The sequence below is a fragment of the Vitis riparia genome, chromosome 5 (genome assembly GCF_004353265.1).
Source record: "Vitis riparia cultivar Riparia Gloire de Montpellier isolate 1030 chromosome 5, EGFV_Vit.rip_1.0, whole genome shotgun sequence".
Taxonomy (NCBI): domain Eukaryota; kingdom Viridiplantae; phylum Streptophyta; class Magnoliopsida; order Vitales; family Vitaceae; genus Vitis; species Vitis riparia.
Window position 1 is genome coordinate 13,084,327 of NC_048435.1, and position 25,620 is coordinate 13,109,946.

The window sequence follows — 25,620 nt, forward strand, 5'->3', positions numbered from 1 at the left end:
TTCTTTTGTTTTTGTGTATTTTCCTGTTTTTTAGTTGTCTTTGGTGGGAGGATTTCTCATCCTTCTTCTTGTACTTCTTTTTATATTAATATATCTTTGTGGCGTTTCCAATCAAAAAAAAAAAAAAAAAATTTAACTTTTATTATTGTTTTTTTTATTTCTTTCCAGATTAGCAGGTTAGATCATGTTTGATGCCATCTCAAATCTCAGCCTACATCATTGGAAACCTTGGTTCTCATATCCTTTTGGATCCATAGTCCAGTTAATCATACCGTGAATATGATTTTATTATTCAGAAGGGGGCTTAATTTCACATCTTTTCCATGATCCAAACAATGGGGACCTAGATCTAATTATTATTCCATCCCAGGAGATATGGTGCCCTAGATACCGTGCCAAACATGGCCTAAGGCCAATCTTGGCTTCAAGAGAAGGGGATATGTTTCACATAAGATTTGGGCTCAAAGCCAATCTTGCCAAACATTTGGGCTCAGAAAATTGTACTTCTAATAATACCTCTAAGTAAAATGAAGAAATCTATAGATGACCAAGTGTTTCACATAAGATTTAAAGGGCAGCATCATAATTTTGAAAAACATATAGAAAGAAAATGGTTTTTCAGATCAAAGATGGCCAGTAAACTGAATGAGTAATCTGTTCTTACCACTGGGTAAAGACTGCCCAATGGAACGTGCAACTTGGCCCAATTTTTCCTTTACACTCTGTAGAAAAAATAGGTAACAGTAAATAATTGCAAGACAAATTAAAAGGGGCCTTAGGTTGGGATCTTGTCACAAATTTAAGCTTATGTGGATTTTTGTTTGCAATTTCCTGTCTTTTCAAGGTGTGCAATTTCCTGACCCTTTCACATATAAAACAGATTTAACATAACAAGAAAAAAGCTCAATTTAGCAGATGGAATAGTACCTCAAATTCGGCATGGCTAACTGCTTTATAAGGATGGTCAAATTCTGACAATAACACCCTCTGTGATCCAGGGAGCCAATAATTGATCAGAATTTGACTTGAATAGTAAATTAGCTCCACATGATATGAATAAATCCTACCTGAGCTTCTGGAGTTTCAAGACGGAATCGGTGGCGAAAGAGGGCAGTCTCCATGGAAAGAAACCATTTCCTTAAGTCTTCCCTAAAGCACCAGGATGAGATCATATTTAGAAATTGATAAATAAATAAATAAACTTCAAACACCATAAGAATGCCTTAAATCCCAAAAACTGGAGAATGGGAGATAGAGAAAATGAGAAAAACAAAAACTTACGTCCTACAATAAACGAGCCTAAGAACAAAGTGGGAAATTATATCCTTGTTGACAAACTCAGATGCCTGTGGATGCCTCATATTTGCCTTCCATAGATCGATTACCTTGTAAATCCAACAAGTCATCAAGTGTAAAGAAAAACTATCTAAATTAAAAGAAAAATGAACCTCAGTCTATAATTCTACCAATTTTTCCATTTCATCAGGCTTCTTTCCTCGGGATAATCCATCAGAAATCCCTTTAAGAACTGCATTGAACAATAATAACCTCCAATTAACCCAAAAAAAACACCTTAAAATATAAATCCCAAGATTAAATCCTGATGGTTCTCATTTTCGATTTAGAAAAAATAGACCAATAAGTAAATAAAAAAGTAATAATGTTTGTCTTTTCCTTTTTAAATAGTGAAAAAAAAATTAACTACGCTAAGTCAAAAAGTTGTATTAGACTCATATTAGTAGACTTCTTTTGTCTAGAATCATTTTTAAAATTCCGAATTCATTTCTTTTCCTAAATTTTCTTGGCAACCAAACGCGAACCGAAATCCAGATAAAAGAAAATGAAACACCCAAATTTTTGTGCAAGACCTGAAAGTTAAAATAACATGGAAACCCTAACGCGCCGGTTGTATACGGAATAAACAGAGGAAATGGATTTGCCTCATTTTTCTCAGTTTTAAACAACGAGAAACTTAACAGATAGAAAATTGAACTTCTTTTTAGTTCCTAGATTTTCTCAGTAACCAAACGGATATCAAGCAATGATATACCTCGAAGCCGATCTATGGCAAAAAGTTCAAAATCTTCTAGCCTGACTTGCAGGGGAGGAGCTGAACGGTAGAGAGGGAGTGTTGAGACGACATCGTCGACCTTGGAAGGCCTCCTCTGAGATCGGATTATTTCCATTTTTGCCCTTCTCACAATCGCAGTGCAGGTAGTTGCCTAGATAACAAAAAGCCTCATCTTCACCCCCACAAAAGCGCGCCAACATGACGCCGAGTGAAAATGGCGGGAAACCGCTTTGAGTCAGCTCAAGCCCAGCCCAATAATCCCCAGTCCGCAAAGCCCAACGCATCCAACTGCGTGCAAACTCCCTTTTCTTCCTCTCCATCTTACTAATAATTTACTCTCCACCGGATAAAACTTCATTTTATTCCATTTTTTTCACCTGCCGTTAAAAGATATAAACATGTTATTTTGAACAAATTCTTTTGTGATAGAACTTATTGATGTATTAGATTTAATCGGCAATTTTATTCCATTTTTTTTTTAAAGAGGATACAATTTACTTATTTGGGTCTATTTGGTTTTAAGACAACTCAACTTCATCAAATTTGGATTTAGACCGATTTGAAGTTGTCAAATTCAAGGTAAGATTTCACTTAAGGTTGGTAAAACTTTTAGAACAGTTGGTATAAGAAATTAGAAAGGAAATTATGGAGGGAAAGTTAAAAATTGCAAAACTAAAAAATTGGAAATAAGGTGAGGTGAGGTGGTGTTTGTTTGTTTTGTTTTTTATTTAATTTTAAATAGAATTTTAATGTTTAATAGTATTAAATATTAGGTTGATTGTTTTTTAATACTTTATTTATATTAAACATTAAAAAATAAAAGAAAAACCAACATATTACTTTTTTTATTTAGAAAAAGTCAAATATTTTTACTTTTCCTATTCAATAAAAAATTTATAATAAGTCATGAAAAAATTAAAAAACAAATGACAGCAAAAAGCTAAAAAGACAAATGTCTTTTTAGTCTTCAAATGTCTACCAAGGATATTCAAACGCCTCCCGAGGATGTTTAAAAATTCAACCTCCCATTTTCATTTCCTACTTGGTTTTAATTCTAAAAACTCACTTTTGAAAAGTTTTAAAATCGGAAAATTTTCCATAATTGATTGTTAGGGTTTTTAAAGTATAAAAAAAACATATTATATTGAAAATGGAAACCAGTCCCAATGTGGTTGATCATCCTCTCGGACCAACTACTGATCATCGCCTTGGTAAGTTATTACCTCACCAACTAGCTAATCAGACACGAGCCCTCCTCGGGCGGATTCCTCCTTTTGCTCCTCAGCCTACGGGATATTAGCAGTCGTTTCCAGTTGTTGTTCCCCTCCTAAGGGTAGTTTCTTACGCGTTACTCACCTGTCCGCCCTAAGAGGCAATAGTCATTCTCTAACGTTTAAGCCACTATTTCTCAAATCTTTCTTGAAAAAAAAAACCATCGGACTATCACAAAAGGTCAATAATGGCTCTCAACACGTAAACTTTAATAAAGACTTTAAGAGATCCATTGAGGAGCAGAGCATAGAAGAATGCTTCAAAGAAGACATGAAAAAATTATATAAGTGTTAATGGTATAAATCCCAGAGCATGGATGCATCTAATCAGAAAAAATTATGTATATTTTTTCACATTTAGAATTTAGTGTTCTTGAGTTCATTTAATTTTATCTTTTTGTGTGGATATCATTGACATCCTTAATATCATAAAATTTGGATAAAAATTATAAATTTGAGAATCCAAGGGATTACCTATTGACCTCCTCTCTAGATACTTTCATATGTCAAAACAATTTTTTCAAGTGGTATAAAAGTAGTTTATTTTATTTTAGATTGTCTTACTCACAAAAAAAAGACAAGAAAGCCATGCAAATAATTTAGAGTGAATTTTGAACCCTTAGGTTCAATTGATAATGAGGAACATGATCATCTTGTTACTTCCACTACGTCATTATGGACATCTCCTAAAGTTAAATAAAAAAATCTAGGGGAATCCAGCGATGAGGAAGAAGAGAAATCTCTACAGTATAATAATGCTTTCTATTATGAAAGCAATGAGATAAAAATGTGAGAATATAAAAAATTAAAAAGATCTTAAAGAAAAAGAACTCTCGCATTGAATCTCTATAGTCTGAGAATTATGAATCACATAAAAAAATAAAAAATAAAAAAAATATTCTCATAAAAATGACATGAATGGTAAGATCAAGAAACTTATAGTTTAAAAAAAAGTTTAATTAAAAAATTAAGTTTCTTGAATGTGAACACTATGATGTGATGGTTAAAAGTAATTATCTTACCTCAAAGTTAGATTAACTCTAAAAATAATAATAATAATAATGAGCCAAAAATAATTTTTTTCGCCTTACTTCTAAAATCTTAACTAAAATAATTCAAAAAAATGATACTCTCTAGAGATAAAAATGTTTTAGGTTACATAAGTAAAAAAACTTCGTCCAATGGAAAGGTTATTTTTATGAAAGCGAAGGATGTTGGAATCTCTAGATTAGTTCATTCCAACCTTGGATCATTGGATCATTAGTTTGCATGCTGCTATCATAGTAGAGATCTAGATCGAGGCAACAAAAACATTAAAAAATGTGAATCTTAGATATAGGTATTTCGAAAACAATACTTGTTATTTGGATGTTCCTAGATCAATCCATGTTGGCGAAAAGGTTAGTGTAGATCTCTAATACCTTGCAATCTTCTGTCTAATAGTTCTCTTTCCCGAATCCTTGGCACGTAAGGATGGTGGATTCCTCTTTATGGGGATGAAGGCTAGGGTTCATTTCTCTAAAAGACTAAATGGTAAAATTGCAAGCCCTAAACCCTTCAAGGGATTTATATAGACTTACCTATGGGCTTAAGTGAATTGAGCTCATTTTGGGCTCAAGTCACTTAATATAGTCCATTGGTCTTAGTTAAATCTTGTTAAGCTCTAATTAATCAATTAACACAATTTAGAAAAACCACTCATAAACTTTTATGCAACCTTATATATGTACCAAAACATCATTATGCACATATATAAAGAAAAAACTCAAATGTCCCTCAAACAATGTGCTACTAAGGAATATGAGCTCAAATGAGGACCATTGGAACCCATAAAAAAGTATTGACTCCCTTGAAATCCAATACTGAATTTGACTCAACATCCCACTATAGAAAGTTAAATGCACTTCAATATCATATGATATTAGATCAAGATAAAAAAAAAAACTCAGATGTGACATACTAATAACTGTATGCAAACTCCCCTATGAACTAGTGTTCATAAGCTAACAAGGTGAATAATATCAACCTTTCAAGATTACCTTTACCATTCTTAAGTCTCAAATCCTCTTATTATGTAATCAATTGTGTTAGAAAGATTAGGTTAATCCAACTTATGGTAATCACCCTAGAGTGGGGGTGATGGTCTCTTTTTGCAAATTTAAACTATGTGAATGTAAGAGACAAATATATGCAAGTACATAATAAAACAATATAAAGACAATTGCATATAAAGTAAAAGAGTAGGTAAGAGAGAATGCAAACACAAAATTTTAATAGTGGTTTGACGCAACTCGGCCTAGATCCACTCTTCTCTAGTTTCAATCCCAAGCTTGAGGTTTCACTAGTTCAAGGCTTTCAAACCAAGCCTTCAAGCAATACAATTGGATTATGGTTTCAATCCACCATCTTGAACTTTTGGCTCCAAGCACCCTTTACACTTCTCAAGAAATACCTCATTCTAGAACAACGTCTCAAGTGATACCCCACACTTGAGAATTTTTCTCTCAAAGATATACAAATAATTTATCTCACAAAATCCTAGTACAAAAACTTTAAGCTCAAATAATACAAGAAAATCAGGATTGAATGGTGCACTAAAGATATGCAAGTTTTATAACAATGATGCACTCAAAAACACTCTTCCAAGGCTCAAATATATTCAAGAAAGGTTTGGGAAGGTTGAGCTCATAAACAATGAAGATTTGGAGCCTTTTTATTGAGAAAAAAGCCAAACTAGCCATTGGGGGTTCGACCGCTCGAGCTGGGGGTCGACCGATTGATTAGCCGTTGCATTTAATGCTTGGCAACGGCAGGTGACTGTTGGACCTCGACCGAACCTTGACCGGACCTCGATCGGTTGAGCTGTGGGTCGACCGGTTCCTCATCTGGTTGAACAACCATTTTGGAAGAGAGAGAAGGTTTTATGCACCTCTCGACCGGTTACTGTTCACACCTTTGACCTGTTGAACTGGGGGTTGACCTGCTCCTAGACCGATTGAGCTGGCGATCAACCGGTTGTTCATTCGGTTCAACCGTTTAAGCCATTTTTGGCTCAACAACCAACTTTTTCAACTTAAAACCTTTTAAATAAGTTGAAAAACATTTGACATAAGGTTTTAATTGAAAATATGAAATCATCCAATTTTAAAATATTTAAAACAAAATAACTCTTGGATGATTTTGGTGCATAAGTAAAGAATGTAATGCATGAAAATCTTAGTGCACCAACAACCTTACAAAGAGATCTTATGGAGGTTGGGTCTTGAAAAACACTTCTCTTTGAGGCGATCTTCTTCTTCATGATTTCTCATTGGCTTGATTTGTCTTTATGATTGCCACTTTGAAAATTGTTTTGCCTAATCACACTTGAAATATAATCATTAGGTATAAACCTTGTTTTGTTATCATCAAAACCAAGATTAACTAAACCTTGGTTTCACAAATTGACATACTATAACTCTCTACGAGCATATGTCAAATCCACTAAAGGAATTACTACAACTATGGATTTCATGATCACGTGTCTCCTTATGATCACCCAAAGGGATACACAATCTCATACTTATGTGATATCATGGTGCATATCTTAAAAATACCTATTATCACGTACCTTAATCAATAGTAAATTAATCTATAGGAGATATGACTACCTTAGAGTCTCATCCATAGGTCAAAGTCATTGAAGACCTCAACACTTGCTCAATATTCTTTCAAGTTTGAGAGCTCATGCAGAATAATGGCTTAGTGAAGTTATGACTACCTAATAATCAATGTCATGACTCACTATAGGTCATGTCCAATGCATAACCATAAATACTAGTGCACTTACCATGGAAAACACATCTCGATGATCAAGACAAGTCATCCCTCTAATTAGGAAATAGTGCACTACAACTTTAGATGGATTGCCTAAGTCTATCATCCCTTTAATTAGGAGATATTGGAACTTTTATAGCAAAAGTTCCTATGCTCCTCAAAACAAAGTTTACAATCAATCTAGCAATTAAAAATTAGATTTTTGTAATGTAGAAAAATCCTATGCTCTTAAACAGGAAGCTTACAACCCAATATAAGAGAAAAAAAAAATCACAAGTATAATCAATATTAAAAATTACCACAAATATTCATCATTGGGGCCATGGAATGAAACAAACAACCCTGCAAAATAAAGTTAAGACACCTAAAGTAGATCTAACATGCAAAATCCTATTCTAGGGCTCTAATACCAATTGTCAGGAATTCTTAATTACTTCATTCCCTGGCCCTAGATCATATAAAATACATGAATTTATCCTAGGCTTCTTTAGAAAACTATCTAAGTGGAAAAATGACTTCAAAAACCATTTATATGCTCAAATCTAGAGAAGAGAATAAACATACTTGGATTTGGATGTTTCCAAATCAATTCCAAACCACAGAAGTTGCCAAAAACATAGTAGAGCTTGCTTACCCGATGCTCTTCCACCTAATCTCTCTTTCTATGAAGCAAGACATGAGAAAAGTGAGTTTTCTCTCTAAATGATAACTAGGGTTTCTCTCTAAAGGCTTTATTTGGAAGATGATAGCTAGGTAAAATTCTCAAACCCTAACCCCTAACAAGGGTATATATAAGGCTCCTTATGAGCTTAAGTGACTCGTGTCCAAATTGGGCTTTGGTCACCTCATCTAACCTAATTGGGTCCATACCAGAAAGATAATTCATAAGATATAGTGCAACTTTGTGTTTTTACCAAAACACCCTAATGCAAACTCATGAACTAGAAACCCAAATCCCTCAAAATAAATGCCTCAAAAAATTAGGAGCTCGAGTAAGGACCACTAGGACTCATAGGAAAATAATGAGTCTCTCATAATCCAATTTTAAAGTTGATTCAACACTCCATTAAAAAAAAAATCAATTGCATTCTAGTATCCTATGAAATTATGGCGAGTATAACTTGGGTTGTGCCCTACTATACACTATAAGCAAACCCCTCATGAGTTGGTATCCATAATCTAACAAGGTAGTGTTATCATCTATCAAGATTACCTCTCAAATCCTTGAGTTATATATCTCACTTATCATGTGATCAATTGGCATACTCTAACTCCAAAGAGTATATGCCAAAATTAAAATGAAGGAATTGTTATGGTCATAGTTTTCTATATCACATGTCCTTTGGATCACCCAAGAGGACATGTTGTCTTAACAACATAAAATATCATGGTGTCTTTATTGAGAATATCTATTGCCACTAGCCTCCATCAACATTGACCCAATTAATCGAGATATATGACTACATTAGGGTCCCATCATAGGTCAAAGTCTCCTATTGATTTTGACACAAACTCAATATCCTCTAAAAGTTAAAAGTTCATGCAACATAGTAGCTCTGTGAATCATGATAATTGATAGTCTTACTTTATGATTCATCATAGGTCTAGTCCAATGTGTAATTATACATACTACTATAGTCATTAAGGGAAATCCATCCCGATGATCAAGACAAGTCATCCCTCAAATTAAGAGGTAGTGTACTATAATAATCTCTACTAAATTGCTCAAATTCACGAGCCAATTGTGAACAACTCATCATCTTGTAAGGAACTCATGACTTGTATCATCTATGTAACTTCTAATGTACCCAATGTTAGGAACTTTAGATTACTCCTTTCTAAGCCTTAGATTTGGTAGCGTGCATGCATCTATCTATAGGATTCTTTAGATCTAACGAAACAGAAAAATATGATATCGGAAACCATATTGGAATACAAATTTAGAGATTGAGAGGCTCATACCTAGATTTGGATGTTTCTAGATCAAATTCGTAAAGAGAAGAAGTCTACAGTTTGTAGAGGTCTTGTACACCCAAAGTCTTCTGCCCAATGACTCTAAGCACGACCTTGACACTTCAAATGGTGAGCTTTGGAAATGAGGAAGCTTTGGCTCTCTCTCTTCAGAGATGGAAGGTTATAGTCACACTAAAGTCCTAAGAAACCCTAATTCTTAAAGGGTATTTATAGGGTTCCCCTACTAGGCTTAAATGACTAGAGCCCATATAGACTTAGGTCACTTAATTTAACTCAAAATGGGTCATAATTGATTAATTAACCACATAGAGTCATTTAATTAATTAATTAACCCAATTTAGAAACCTTGTTCATTATCCCCTATGCAACTTTGCATGATTACCAAAACACCCTTATGCATAAAAGTGAACTTATAGTCAATCCAACTCTCATAAGCTATGTTATCATGGAATATAAGCTCAAAGCAGGGACCATTGAGACCCATAGGAGTATTGGCCCCCTCATAATCTAATTTTAAAGTTAATTCAACTTCCCACTACAGAGAATGAACTACACTTCAGTACCCTATGTACATAACAACAAGACGAAGCTTAGGTCGGTGATCTACTATCCACAACATGTAGACTTTGCACGAACTAGTATTCATAATCCAACAAGATAATGCTATTACCTATCAAGTTTACCTCTTCCATTCTTGAGTTTAGATCCCACTTGTTACGTGATTAACTAACATACTCTAATTCTAACGAGCATATATCAAATTCCACTAAAGGAATTACTACAACCACATATTTCATAATCACATGTTCTTTAGATCACCCAAGAGGACATGTCATCTCAAACCTATGAGATATCATGATGCCTCTATTGAAAATACTTGTTACGACCAACTTTCATCAATAGTGAATCAATCCTTAGAGATATATGACCACTTTAGGGTCTTATGCACAAGTTAAAGCCTTCAATTGATTTTGGCACAAACTCAATATCCTCTCAAGGTTAAGAGTCCAGGCAATATAATAGTTTGGTGAATTATGACAATTGATAACCTTTCGTCATGATTCACCATAGGTTCTATTGAGTGTGCATCAGATATACTAGTGTACTTACCATGAGAAACTTATCCCGACGGTCAAGACAAGTCATCCCTCCAATTAGAAAATAATGGATTATAGTTTGTGTTGGGTTACCTAAATCCATAAACTAGTTGTGGACAATTTATCTACTTATAAGGGACCCGTGATTTGTATCTTCTATGCAACACTTAATGCACTTAAAACATGTATAATGTTAGAGATATAGGTTGAATGTTCAAATCAATGTCTATGCATAAAAAGGATAACCTTGGGACAGTGAAATCTAACTTTGTTACATCATGTCTTGTTTTTGGTGGCATAATCCCAACACCCAAGTCATATACAATCCAAGTGATATAGGCGTGTATGTTTAGATAACAAATTAATACAAATAGGATAACAAAGGGAAACCAATAAACATAAATAAATAAATTTATGAATGAATCTCATTTTGTTACATCATGTTATACTTTCTAGGACTCAATCCCAACATTAAGGCATATCCCTAAAAGGAAGTGAGGAGAGTTGAGAAACTCATTATTGATTTAACTCTAGGGAATATATAGAAATCTTTATTCTGGGCCTTGGATCTATTAGGGTGCATGCAAACTATCCCTATGACTCTTTAGATCTAAGCAATATGCATATAAAAAACATTATATCTATAAAATAAGTATTTTTACTTTAGATATAGATGTTCCTAAATCAAATCCTGTTGATGAAGATGCACAAATATGTGGTTGATCTCACAAACCCAAGAGCCCTTTTTACTCGATAGCTTTTTCCAAATCCTAACACGTGAGGGGTAGAGTCCTTTGAAAGGGTCCTTCTGGAGAATAGAAGACTAAATGGCAAGAGTGAAACCTTATACCCCTAAAGGTTTATGCCTACATGTGAAATAAAGAACATAACTAATCCTTATAAATTGTGTCATTAAGAAATACAAACTCAAGCTAATTATAAAGTTGATTTATCATTTCACTATAAAGAATCAATTGCACTCTAATATCCTATGATATTACAATGAGATATAAAAACTTAGGTTCGTGACCTGCAATCTACTATATGTAAACTCCTTATATCATTTCTAAATCATTTGCAGTCTGATGAATATGTCAAAAAACCACTGTAGAAGTTGTTTACCTGGTGTTCTACGACCCAATCTCTCCTTCAAGGGTTTAAGCACGAGAAAATTTTCTTTCTAGAAGACCACTATGGTTTCCCTCTCTAATGGCTCTTTGAAAGATGATTGGAGGAACTCTTAAACTTTAACCCCTTAAGGGGTATTTATAAGGCTTCCTATGAACTTGAGTGACTCAAGTTGAAATTAGGCGTGGGTCACTTAATCTAACCTACCTAGGTCCTACTTAATTAATTAGTCTTAATAAGCTCAAATTAATTAATTAGCCTTATCTGAAAAGATAATTCACAAGGTATAATGCAACCTTGCATTTTTACCAAAATGCCCTTATGCACACTTAAGAACCCAAAACTTAAAATCGTAAAAAAAATATGCCATGATGAATAAAGAGTTCGAGCGAGGACCAGTTGGACACATAGGAAAATGTTGTCTCCCTCATAATTTAATTTTGAAGTTGATTCAACGTTCCACTAAAGAGTTGAAATGATATGTCCTTTTAGGTGATCTTAAGCATTCGTGATAAAAAATCCATAACCATAGTTGATCATGATATAGATGGATTTGAGACTAAAGAATTGAAGAGGTAATCTTAAGAGGTATAACTACTACGTTGTTAAATTACAAACATCAATTCATGGGAGCATGATTGCAATGAATAATAGGTTATTGACCCAAAAATTAATTAATATATTTGTATATCAATTTAATGTCATAGGATGTTAGATTGTAGTTGACCTTTTCCTATGGAGGGTTTAAGTCAACTTGAAAATCAAATTTTGAGAGAGCCAATATTTTCCTAGTAGTTCTAGTGTTTCCTACTCGAGCTCACATGTTTTTATGACAGAATATTTGATAATTTATTTTATGATGAGTGTGCTTAAAGGTACATAAGAAAAATAGGTACATAAGAAAAATGTTGCACAAGTACTTATAATTAAATAGTTTGTGATTTCTATTTGGACCATTTATTTAATTGGAGCCCATCAATTGATCAATCAATTAATTAGGAAGTAGGTTGGATTAAGTGACTTAAGCTTATATGTTGGGTCTTAGTCACTTAAGCCCATTTGGTGGTCTATATAAACATTCTTAGGGTTTAAAGTTAGACAATCTTGTGATCTTCCATCTTCAAGAAAGAAATCCTCTATCTCCTCAAGTAAGAGAAAACCACACTTTTCTTATGCTTGGATCTAGAGAAAGAGTCATTGAATGGAAGGCCCTATGATATCGAGGTTACTTTATATTAGCTTGAAAAAAATCTTGAAACATCTAAATTTTGGTATGTTCACTTCAATCTCCTTAGAAAGATTGTTTTTTATTTTTGAAAAATTGGCTTATTTTGATGCACCTAAGGATCTTAGACCCATGCTCCTTTCTAGATCCTGATCCTTATGATGGATTTTGGGATGTGAGGCTTTGACACAATAAATGGAGGCTTCCATAGGGTTTTTTTTTGCAGGCAAGGATGATAATCAGAGACTATGTTTAATTGATTGGATGTAATATGAATTTGATAAAAAAAAATGAAATAATAGTTTGATTGATGATAAAATAAGATTAATTATCCTAATACTTACGTTATCCCATAGTCAACCAAATATGTAATAATTTAAAGTAGTGAGAATGGAGATATGGTAATCTTAAATTGAGACGTGGGATTTATAAAATATAATGTAAAACAATACTAATATATGTACTATTTAATAGAACGTTTAATATATACAATTTTTTTTTTTATGTATTTAATAACATAATATGATATTTTTGCTTATAAATTTTAAATATTTTAATGATGAATAATCAATTACGTACTAAATGATAAATTATAGAATAATTTTTAAATAATACTAAATATAAAAGAGATTTCATTTTTTTTAATAACAAATATTATGATGTAACATAATTTTTATTTTATATATATATATATATATATATATATATATATATATATATATATATATTATTCAAAATGATATTTTAGTATATGCATATGCTTTTTCAAACTAATCCTATTATTTTAAATAGATGGATATAATTTTTAATAAGAAATTAATATTATTTTTATTTATTTCATAAATTAAATATAAAATAATATAACATACCTTATTGGAGTATTTAACGTATACATATCTTATCTTATCCTATCCCGTCAACCAAATATAGGCAAAAAATATATAAATTTGGGTTTTGACTTACCAATGTGCCCCCAAGTGCCTTGAAGTGGTTTGTTCACTAGGCATCCATACCATTGGGTAGATCCGTGGATGGTGGTGAGTTTGATCCGGACTTTTAAAGGGCAAAGAGCACAATTTGAGATTACAAGGCCTGCAAAATTGAGGGCTCTAGCCCAATTTGTCCATTTTTATTTTATTTTCAAATTCCGATACCATTACATAATTGATCCTTTAAAATAAATCTTTAAGCTTCTAATGCACGTTTAAAAATCTTGAAATATTTTTATTACAATAAAAGTTCTTATTCCCTCTCGAAATAAACCGTGGAAAGAAGTAAAAACATAAAGAAAAGAACGTCTGCCGTTTTATCTATTTTATAATTACAACCTGACTATATCCATTTAATCAAATTAATAAAAACAAAATAAAAAAAGAAAAAGAAAAAGAAAAAGAAAAAAGAAAAAGAAAAATCTCATTCTGTCTCTGGTGATCTCTCCCGGCATACGCCGCCCACAGCCAAAGCCACACGGCCGGCAACGACGATTCTCTCCTCTGTTTCTCTCGACGTATCATTTTCGCATTTTCCTTGATGCCCACCAAGTGGAAAGCAGAATATCAGAGGAATCCGTTGTGGTTTTTTTACGAATCCGGTAAATCTCCTCTCCTCTTTATCTTTCTGTTCCAGATTCCAAACGAAGTAATTGTATGGTTGATGAGGAAGCATTTGCTTGTTGATTTTTTTTTTTTTGCTGGTCACTCAAAGCCCTAGTTTCGGGTTTTGGGTTTCTTCGGATTGAGGTTTTATTTATTTGTTTTTTCAAAACTTTCCTTTTTGTGGTGGCGAAATATAGGTGCGTGATGCCAGAAATTGTGTTTTTCTGTTTCCGATTTATTTGACTTGAGGGAGGGAAAATGTTGGATGGAAGCAATGTAAATCAATTTTTTAGGTATGGTAATGTGAATTAAAAATTTTAAACAGTTTAAACGACTTATAATCATGCCAAATTGATAAATATATTGATGAATTACGCCAACCCAAATTGGTTGACGAGTTATGGATGTCAACTTGAACATGATTCAACCCAAAACTGTTGGAAGATTGCATGATTGAAAAGTTGGTGTTTTGACATGGGAAATGGATGAGGAGTGGAACGTTATTTATAATTGAACCCTTTTTCTAAGCATCACGGAGCTTGAGGAGAGAAATTGAAGGTCCACATGTCCGCACAAGGTATAAGCCCATTCCTTAGGATTTCAGGGGCTTGGTTTGAAAACCATTTAAGTAGGTGCATTGCGCCTGCAAGAGGAATCTACCTTAGTTTGGGTCCTCATGGGGATCTTCCTTAGTTTGGTTTTAAAGTGAAGGCCACATGGTCTAAGGGCACAAGGTCTAAGTGCATTCCCTTGGAATTCAAGGGTTTTGTTGGAACACCATTTAACTAGGTGCATTCCACATGCAAGAGGAATCTCCCCTTAGTTTGGGCCCTCATGGGTGGACCCAAATAGGGCCGCTTTTTGCATCGGTTATTTCAAGTTTTCAACCTTTGTTTTTGATCAAATCAGGCCTTTTTGCCTAGTCCATTTTTATTCTTGTTTAAGTTTTTATTGTTGCTAATATCTATCCTTCAAAATCAACAATTTCACCAAAATGAAAATCATTTTTCACTTTTTGGGGAAAAGCCAGACAAAAAAGAACCTAGCCATTTTATGGAGAAGAAGAGCATACTACTTTTTCTATTTTATAATTTTCTTTCCAAGTGTTTATTTTCTAGAGAAACACTCCTGCTATTTGTAGCTGGAGTGTCTAAGAGGTGGTTTGTGGTTGAAATGCTCCATCTAAGATGGTCAGCTATTGTACCCTAGTGGTAGACCGTTGTTAATCCTATTGCATTTAGATATTATATCAGACAGTTCGAGATCTACTTTAAAGGCAATGGCTGGACTTTGCATCCTTCTTTGATGAGTGTTTTTGTTCTCTTCAGATTCTCTACAGTATAATTGAGTTTCTGTAGTTTTTTTATTACAATGTTCTGCATCCTTGTTTCACGCTTCATACATATTACACCAATGACTTAAAAGTATATCTAAATGGAAGGTTCCTTGCTCTAGTCAAACTTGATATCTCTAAAATTGATTTGTGCAATCAAAAGATGACAAGAATGTGGGTTTTTTTGCCATAGATGTAGTAAACCTAGGTAACATTCTGACTTGACCTAAACTACAACTAGGTTTTGCAAAATTTGTTGCTTGGAAGAGGGGAAACAAGCAAGTCTGCCATGTGATCTTGAGCACATTTTCTAATGAAGTTTTTGATGCTAACTGCTCATTGAAAACTGCAAAAATATATGGAAAAACCAAAGAAAAAGTGTAGGAGGGAACCAATGTCTTTGGGAGACATAATAATCCAAATTAGGAATGAATAGAAACAGAGACAAGGTCAAGAAGGGCAAGGAACTCGCTTTGAAGGCTAATTTGGTAGTAGATAAGCTTAAGAAAAATAAAAACAACAAGGACAACTAGATAAAAGAAAATACACTTTTATTTAATACACTCTTATTTATCAAAAAAAGGAAAAAAAGAAAAAAAGAAACTAGAAATCAAAAATGTAACCCCAATTTTGTGAACAAGTCACATTCAATTTAAGAGGAGAAATCACTTTGTTTATGGAAAGCATGGTTATCATGCAACACAATTTGGACATAGGAAGATGAATGAGGAACCAAAACCTAAGGCAAATTTGGCTGATACCGATGTTTAACTATAGTGGTTTCCTTTGAGGTGAACATAGTCCTCGTTGTGAAGGATTGTGTGGTAGATTTTATGGTGTTGGGCACATCTATGACAACAAGAGTACATTTACCTCCTCTATTGTAGTAGGAGAAGGTGAGGAATAGGTATTCATGGGTCACTTAGGTCTTATCTTGTGATTGACAAAGGGAAGGTGCTTCTCAAACTAACTTTAGGCAAATATGTTAAAATATATAGACAAAAGCCATTGAAAGAGAAATTATAAATTTTGATTACTCATATAATTAACCGTTTTGATATTATTTATTTATTTATTTTTGATAACCAATGAACCTTCCATGGCCAAACGCTTAGGACTCTTCATGGGGACCCAAACCTTGGGATGTTGATTGTTTCGCAACAACCAATATTAAGTAAATTCAGGGTATTATCAGTATCAAGATTCGAACCCAAGACTATGTGCCACTTACTGGGACCACACTTTCCAGTGTTTGCCCTAACCAATTGGGCTAAACTGTGGGTAACTCTTGTGATGTTATATGAAAAAGGTTTTTATCTTAAATCCAGAGAAGAGGTCATTGATACACTTACCATTGGTGCCCTTCCTATTCCCATGAGCCCCTTAATGATGGAAACAAATTCTAATCATAAAACTTTGGATCCTAACAAATTTGTTAACACTATAATAACAAAAATTTCAAATCCTTTCAAAGTTTAGCAAAAATTTCAAATTATTTCCAAATTTAATGTCTTCTTGTGGGTAAACGAAATTCAGTAGAAGCACTTAACAAAGAGGAGGATGCTTGCAATGTGTACAAGACAAGACACATAGAAAGGGTGCTGAGCAGCTGGAAAAGACAATAAAATCCTGAACAAAGCGAACATGTTCTTGCATAATCAATCAAATATGAGGGAGAGAAATTTGAAGACCCTAAAGAATCTGTTGTGCACCCATAGAAAGGATCTAGGAAAAGAGTCTTTCATAGATTGAACTAAACTCTCATTCTCTCCAAAAGTTCTCCTATTCCTTCTTCCCTATCCAAATGATTCAAAACAAGCACTGTGGAACCTTCTCCACGCCTTTTTACATTTTTAGTCTACGAAACTCTCATGCCATCTAAGTAAAACCTCTTTTACTAACCAAGGAAGCACCTACAAGAGACTAAAGTGAGAAAGCTCAGAAGCTCCATAAGATCCATGTGCCAAACTGCAATTGTCCAGAATGTGATTAGCCACTTTTCATGAAACTTGTGCAGTCAATGAAGATTAACTAAATTCCAACCTCTCTTCATATGATCCCATCCTCCTTCATAGGAGACCAATTGGCCAGTCCAAGGATGCATAGAAGGATATAACAAAGAATTTCATGTTCCTGGTCCAACCAGCTTCAAACAATCCTTTTAGCCTGTATACACCTTCATTGACTGAATCCTTTGTAGGAAAAGATCCACACTCTCCAATTCTTAATTATGAAAGTTGTCATGGAACAAGAACTTCAAATTGCCCTGTTCACAGCTTGCAAAGCCCAAGTTGACCTCTAACATCTTGCCAACTCCAAATTGACATTGACCACCTTGCAAACTCCAAATTGATCTTTACCGCCCTGCAACACTGGTCATGGCATTGCCAAACAAAGGGGGAAAGGAATCTCTCAATGCCTAATCATTGTAGCAAATATCCGACCACAATTTCATTGTGAAGCTGTCATTGACAGTTAAAACTAGCCTTAGAGAGAAAATCTTCTCCTCTTCGATGTTTTCCCTGGCTAACTCCTAATCCCTTTTTCCCCTTTGTAGACAATCACCCTTGGGCTCTTCCCAAATTTACCAAAATTAATCCATCTTAAATAATCTTCTTCCCCACAAACCTCCACAATCATTAACCTAGAAGAGATTTGCCAGGAATGAGCATGTTATGAATACCCAACTACACTTCCATGTCCATATAAGTTGAACTGCTTTAGGAACCATGAACAAAGCAAAAGCTGGACGAATGAACTAGATAAAGTGCTTTTAATCAGAGTCACACCCACTCCGATCCACCACTACTCACCAATCATTTTGACATGCATATAGTCCTTCTGCAACATTTGGAGACTAAAGGAAAATCTGAAAGAAGCAATTGAAACAGTTTAGTCCAAAATAGAAACTCCCATAAACAATCTTCAGCCTTGTTTGGAATAGCTTTAAGCTACATACTTTTTTTTTTTTTTTGAAGCAAAAGCTCTCCTAATTGAATTATTCCAACACATGAAAACTTTCATCTACACATCTTTTTTAAGCAGAAGCTCTCTTAATTGAATTAACCCAACACATGAAAACTTTCATTGGACTTAAAAGGAGGTTTTGACTTCCAAAAAGCCAATCCATACAGGGCCTTCATTGTATCCTGGATATGCATGAAATGTATAAGAATTTTGAAAGACTCTAGTTAAATCTCTAGAGAAAGTAGTAAATAAGGTAGCAAATATTTTGGCTAATCTAAATACAATGTAGATTCCAGAGTAATATTAATGATGCATAATCCATTGACCTCAATGTGAACTGGGGCTTGGACAAACTTATTGGGTAACTTAACCCTGCTTGAATATGATATAAATTCTAAACTTATATTAATGACATAAATCCAACCAATCTTAACTAGATAAGTTTGAGTTTAACTAAGTAATTTGGAATTCATCCAAATTTAAAAAATTCAACTTGAAAGATGTATTGTATTAAAAAAACAATTAAATTAGAATTACGTTGCCCTTCAATCTGACCAACCTATGGGTGCAACCACCCTTAAGCAGAACAAGTGGAGTAGCCGTCCTCCATATCTGCATCCATCATAAGCAAAAGTGAACTGGAAATTGACGGTTGAATTGACATCACACCTAATCTCCAAACAGGTTAAAATTATTATGATTTCACTGGGACCCACATATTATCGTTTTGCCCAAAATGGATCACTCACTCCGTATAAATCCCAGCTTTCTATTGTCACAGCTCTCTATCTGTTTTGGCGATTCTCAACTTTCCTCCAAAGGTAACAACTTTCTCTCTACTTTCCTTTTCTTTCTTCATTTTCCCACACTTTCTTGCAGATCTGAATATTTCACATTGTCCTTTTCATTTATTAGATTGAATTAACATATATTTTGGAGCAATTTGTCTACTGATTTTCTTGTGAATGAACCCTGCAATTTGAACTATATAAAAACAGATCCAAATTTTATTTGTAAATTTGTTGAATTTTATTTTTTTTCATCAGCATTCCCCCCCCCCCCCCCCCCCCCTCCTTTTTTTTCCATGATTTGTTGTTGAAGTTTCTTTGTTGGATCATGCTCATGACTTATTTTGACTCATTGAATGGGAATTGTGTAGAAGCACTTATAACACTGTGATTACTACAGGAATAAGCAGAGAAGGAGAATCTGTGATCTCATAAGACATGAATTCCAGAAGGTTCGTTACAATTACATTATACGTTTCAATTATTGTGAATCAAATTTCCTTTAGTTTTATTTATTTGGTGACTGATATTTGTAGTTGTCTGCAGATTCATCTACAGAAGATTCTAACTTCGAAAAATATATATTAAAAAAAAGTGATCTTCACATTTTATCTGATCCTTTGATACTGCATCTTGCTAAGATTGAATAAATTTTAAGCTTATTATTTTACGCAATTTTTACTTCAAGTCTTGGATTACATCACTGGCATTATAACAATAACACTGGTTATATATGCTCCTTTTGAATATTCAAATATTATGTGAAATGTTGAAAATCATAACACGAGTATAAAGTGATTTATCTGTATAGCTTGGTGTTATAGAGGCTCTTAGATCAGATCTATTAATTTTTTTGTGCATATTTGTAATGTGCAAATTACCATTTATCTTTGATTTGCGATTTATAATTTTATGCTACTGCACTCCAATTTAAAGTTTCCCTTGTTTGCAAGTTAATTTTTATCGAAACAGTCCCCAACACTTACTCCTGTTTGGTAGCGTGGACATGCATGTGCCTACTTTCTTTTTGTTAAAGTTGTTGAAACAAGAATTTTATCGTTTTGTGTTGTGTTTTCCACTTCGTTTTTACCCTCTCAAACTCTCTTGTTTACATGCTGATTTTTTTGAAGCCTATTTCTGTCGACCACCTCTATGCTTCATGCAATAGACATGACAATATTTCATTTAATTTACTTTTTCCGCTATATCTGGTATATATTCACCTTGTTTATTACTATATTTGGTGTAGATATTGTTTCTGTATTTGCTAGGACATAAGCAGACACATTGAGTTATTTCTTGCTTATAATTTATAACTTAAACCCTCTCTCTCTCTCTCTCTAACTAACATGCTGGGACACCTAGTTCTTGATTTTGATAAGTTAGCAATATATCCAGTAAAAAGCCATATTTTCATTTTCTATTATGAACTCAAATTTAGGGTGTTGTGAATTACTTCTTATCAACTTTATCATTGATCATATGATGTGCTTCGTAGGAATAGTGATACAGATCATTTTCTAAGTCTCGTCTTTTCAATCTTGAACGGCTATGTCCATCTGTAGCAATGGGATAAAAATAAAAATAAAAGATGGGAAAAGAAAAGAGAAAGAAGAAAAATAAGAATCCTTAAAGTCTCACTATGATCTTTTAAAAGTCTCACCTAGAACAAAAGTAATAGAGTAATTAACACTATTCATTATCAAGGGTAAGAAGACTCCATTACTTTTGTTCTAGGTGAGACTTATTATGACTCTTGTTTTCAAAAATTCCTTAATCTTCTAAATAATAACATTAAGAGAAAATATAAACTTTTTTTAAGCATTAAAAATTTATAGAAACTTCTTATAATAAGAATTTATAATAAAAAGAATTTCTAAATTCTAAAAATGATTCAAATAGAATTTTTAGAAAAAAAGATGCTTTCCTTTTAGAAAATAGAAGGTTTAGAAATATAGAAACTTCTTTTAAGGAGTAATCTATACTAAAAAGACTTCCCAAATTCTAAAATTACGACTAGAGAACATACAGAGTTACAAAATTACCTATGTACTTTTTTTGTAGAGTAATTCAGAATTTTTTTTATTTCATTCCATTCCTTTTTTGAGTACATCTTGGAGATTCATCCCTATTAGGCACAAACTTCCATCAAAGATTAACATGTTTATAGTTCTTTCAGTATCTTGAATGTAGGTCAAGAAAATAATCCTTGGTATCAGTGGCTTATTCATCTTGGTGTCTTCTATTTGAACTCCCATCTCTTTGTAGTTTTTCTGCAGCTCCTTTTATTTTATTTTTCCATACAGGGATCACCGAGGCAATAGAGCTGCCACTTTTGATGGCATTGAGGAGGGTGGTATCAGGGCCTCGTCTTCCTACTCCCATGAAATTGATGAAGTTGATAATGAAACTGCAGTGGATGGACTGGAAGATAGAGTTGTTATGCTGAAGCGAGTAAGTTCACACTGGCTTGTAAAATGGTCATTCTAGTGCAACTCTTGTCAAATACCCAAAAATTGTTAAGAGCTCTTTTCCTCTGTCTCTGTCTCTCTCTGCTGTTCAGTTCATTTATTTTCCATTTAATAGGAAAGAAGGTGGAGAAGAACAAACAAAAAAGGGAAAAAGAAGGGAACTTTAGAGTTTAGAACTGGCAACTATTGGGGGTTAGAATGGATCTTTAAATATTCCAAATTTTTTATTGTTTTCCTCTATCTTCCTCACAACCAAATGGAGTGTTTTTGGAATCCTTTATTCTGAAGGAGATGAAAGATACTGCATTCTTTATACTTTTGAGTAGTAATAAGAGATGTTTGACTGCCAACTCCCCTGGGGTGCTTAAGTGCTCTAGGAGAATTTTTGATTGAATGTTTCGAGGTTTGAACATTAGAAGTTGTTTTATCTTTTGCTGAGTGCCTTTTTTTGAACATCATCACTACCTTTATCAGTTACCTTCTTGGTTGGAGGTGGTGGTTAATGTGTGGAATGGGAGAGTTTTTCAAAATTTAAACTCATCCTTAGGAGAGGAGAGGGAGAATTAGGAAGTTTTGGAGTTACTAAAAACTCAAAATTTTCTGTTTCTTTCTCCAAGCACTAATGTCTCTGTATATTGCCATAACAGTAGATTTAGTATTTCAAATTTACTAACAATGTAATTAACTTGCAAATAAGTCAGCTAGATTCATTAGACATCCTTTATTATAAGATGATGCATTCGTGCATCTTTCAAACTTTTGAGCTGCATCCCAAGCATAGAATAATGCATTTTACATTGTTAATTCAACAGTTGATGAGTGATATAAAGAATTTAACGTTTTTTGGCTGCATTAACAATACCTGTTATCACCCCAAGAAAACACTAATGCATTTTATATTGTCATTTCAACAGTTGACGGGTGATATACATGAAGAGGTAGAGAGCCACAATCGCATGCTTGATCGTGTGGTATGTGTGCTGAAGTAATGAAACCTGCTCGATGTGTTTTAATTTATTGTCTCTCACATGATTCTGTTCACGATTCAGGGGAATGAGATGGATGCATCAAGGGGAATCCTCTCAGGAACCATGGAACGGTTCAAGATGGTAAGTAGACTAGATAACCTCTATCTATTGGTGTAGTATTTTGCTTTCTCGAAAACATGCTTTTTCTTGACTGGGCATGATGAATATGTTTGATTTGACTAGGTGTTTGAGACCAAATCAAGCCGGAGGATGTTTACGCTTATTGCATCGTTTGTGGTCATTTTCCTAGTCATATACTACCTGACTAGGTAAATAATACACTATGAAGGGTGTGTTAAAAGCAGCTAAGTTTTATGTTAGAACTGGAAAACCTCTTTTAATTCTGTTAGTTTCTTCTGTTTATAAGATACCGGGACCGTGAGTTTGTGTAAAAAGATCTTTCGATGTGTTGGACGGTCAATGCATGGAGCAGGGTAGTTGGTATGCCATTTGCAGCATACCAGCAAGCATTACAGTAAATCTCCACGCCCCTGAATTTGGGTCACTGCTTTCCAGCCAGTTTAATTTGTTTGGGATGAGGAGGGGTGTGGCGGCCTGAGCTTGGTGAGCCTTGTGAGCCACAATCCCTGCTTTATTTTGGCTGAGAAAAACAGGTATTGAAGATAAAAGAGTAACAGAAAACTTGTTTATTAGTTTATTTGTCTTGGGTTTGTAGTGGTAAGTACAGGTTTGTTGGTTTAATGGGATTAAAAACAGTCACGAAAGACTTCCCAATGTCGATACCAACAGGCGTTCATAATTCAATTCTAACTTTTCTTCATACATAATTTGTTTTCCAAATATGGCTATAACACCTAATAGTATTGAAAATGTAAATATCATCCTGAAGTTTACTACTAATGTTTTAGCGTTTGAATTTGGCATGAATTTCGGTTGGTTTAGACTCCATTTTTTCCTTTTTGTTGTGTATGTTATTATTGAAAACTAGGCATCAATTTAAGCTGATTTGATGTCTATGAATTGGGCATTTTAATAATTCCAAATGAGTTGTATATGTAAGTTAGTTTTGAGCTATCATTAGTATTGTTGAATGCTTAGGTTTTAGTATTAAAATTATCCTTTTTTCAACTATTGTTTCCTATTGTAATTGTCCTGGAATACATCAAAATGACCATATGAGTATATTTTTCCCTTTCATAAACAACTCTTTTCTCTTATAATAAAGAACCTTTTTTAACCTTTTTTCAAAAATTTTATACCAATTTCATAAGGGGTGGTTTAATACATTAGAGGTTATATTTAAATTCAAATTCATGAAGAGAAATGAATTTAAATATAAATACTGGTTTTTTAAAGCCCCAGGATTAGAATGTAAAGTAAGGCCTGGACAACCACAAGAGGAAAGAGGAGAGGGGTGGTTGGAGATGAGGATTTACTTCAATCCAATGACTGAGGGAGATGATGGAGATGTTAGTCCTTAATTCAAAGTCTAGCTTGATCGTCCAAGGCATTGAGCTTAGAGGTCAAAATAAGCTGCACAGATTATATATATATATATATATATACAAAATGGTTGAAGTAAATAACTTTAGCTAATTAAAATTATTAAAATTCTTGTTTTACTAAAACTATTAAAAAAAAATCAATACATTTATATTCATTTATTTTAAAAAATTAAAATATGTCAACAAAAATTGTTAATTTTATTGAAATATGTTTTATTGTGTTTTGAAGAAAAAAATTAAATCATTCAAAATTTTAAATAGTATGTTATATAATTTTAATTGAAAGTCCATTTTAAAAGTCTCTCAATATTTTTTTTTTTGTAATTTTATTTAAATTATTAAAATGATTTGAAATTGTGTTTATAATTTATCTTATCAAATTAATTTTTATGTAAACCTTATATTTTATAAAATATTAAAAATTGATCTTTTATAATTTTTTTTTGGATATTTTAGTTATTTGTCAATAACTTTATCTTTTAATTTTTAAATTTTATTTTTTTAAAATCAACATAACTAAAGTGGTAAATATAATGAAAAATCAGAAATGAAGTGCTCATAATTTTTTTTTTTTGCAAATTTTTAAAATAAAAGTATGAAAAAAATATATAAATAAAAAATTAAAATAAAAGGATAATGTTGGGTTTTTCTTTTGTTTAGAAAATCAGTAATAAATGGTCAATATTTGGTGATATGTTCTATTAGTAAAAAAAACTAGTTGCACCGACTTTGCCTCCTTTTTTTTTTTTTTTTTTTTTTTTTTTTTTTTTTTTTTTTTTTTTTTTCAATATGCGATATTTCAACCAATAATTCTACCAATACCATTGATTTTTGGCTATAGCATCTTAAGCTAGTTTCAAATTCTAGCCCTTTGATGCTTTAACATTGCATCTTTTCTTATAAAACTCCTCCCATCTAATGCAAACAAACTCCAAATTTGTAAGGAGTATAAAACACTCTTCGGTCCAAAGAATTAGTCATATAAGTTAGAATTAAGTTTAATTTTAAAATTCTTCTACAAATTCCATTTTCTAGATAGAACCTTAATGAGGGTTATAATGGAGGTTAGCAAATGATAACTTGCTAATATATCACCTATATTCTTGATCAAGGAACCGCGAATAGGTAGTTATCATGCTTTCTATGCCTAATTTGAATATCTTAAATTAAAAACTTGTAGTCTTATTATAGTTGAATCAATTATTATCTGGTTGATTATTGAGATGAATTGGTTTGACAGTGTTTTTAAAAAACACTTTCAACCTAAAAAGTGTTTTTGAAAAAAAAAAGGTATTTGGTAAAATTTAGAAAATACTTTTATAAATTTGAAAATTTATGTATAGTGTTGAAAAATCACTTGTAGTGTTTTTTGGAAAAACACTTGATAAGT

At 33.0% G+C, this 25,620-nt stretch overlaps 2 protein-coding genes across 3 annotated transcripts in view; one reads left to right on the forward strand and one right to left on the reverse strand.

The window, feature by feature from the left end:
• Nucleotides 1–2,245, reverse strand: part of LOC117913779 (probable DNA primase large subunit) — a 37,687-nt gene extending 35,442 nt beyond the window's left edge. Inside the window, exons 1-6 of the mRNA XM_034828814.1 lie at nt 2,051–2,245; nt 1,467–1,528; nt 1,282–1,385; nt 1,068–1,149; nt 928–987; nt 665–722 (exon numbers count right to left, since the gene is read on the reverse strand). Of these exons, the coding sequence (XP_034684705.1) occupies nt 665–722; nt 928–987; nt 1,068–1,149; nt 1,282–1,385; nt 1,467–1,528; nt 2,051–2,186 (502 nt within the window). The 5' untranslated portion in view covers nt 2,187–2,245. The remainder of the gene's footprint in view (nt 1–664; nt 723–927; nt 988–1,067; nt 1,150–1,281; nt 1,386–1,466; nt 1,529–2,050) is intronic.
• An 11,720-nt stretch (nt 2,246–13,965) lies between these two features.
• LOC117914972 (bet1-like SNARE 1-1) lies at nt 13,966–23,547 on the forward strand. Of its 2 annotated transcripts, XM_034830508.1 has the most exons (7): nt 13,966–14,173; nt 19,259–19,298; nt 19,666–19,717; nt 21,572–21,719; nt 22,651–22,707; nt 22,786–22,845; nt 22,948–23,547. In XM_034830508.1, exons 3-7 carry the CDS (start codon nt 19,704–19,706, stop codon nt 23,035–23,037), a joined length of 369 nt encoding a protein of 122 aa, XP_034686399.1. In that variant the 5' UTR covers nt 13,966–14,173; nt 19,259–19,298; nt 19,666–19,703; the 3' UTR covers nt 23,038–23,547. The 2 variants fall into 2 exon arrangements, with proteins under 2 accessions (XP_034686399.1, XP_034686398.1); XM_034830507.1 differs by lacking the exon at nt 19,259–19,298 and having other exon boundaries at nt 13,967–14,173.
• Nucleotides 23,548–25,620: the final 2,073 nt, after the last annotated feature.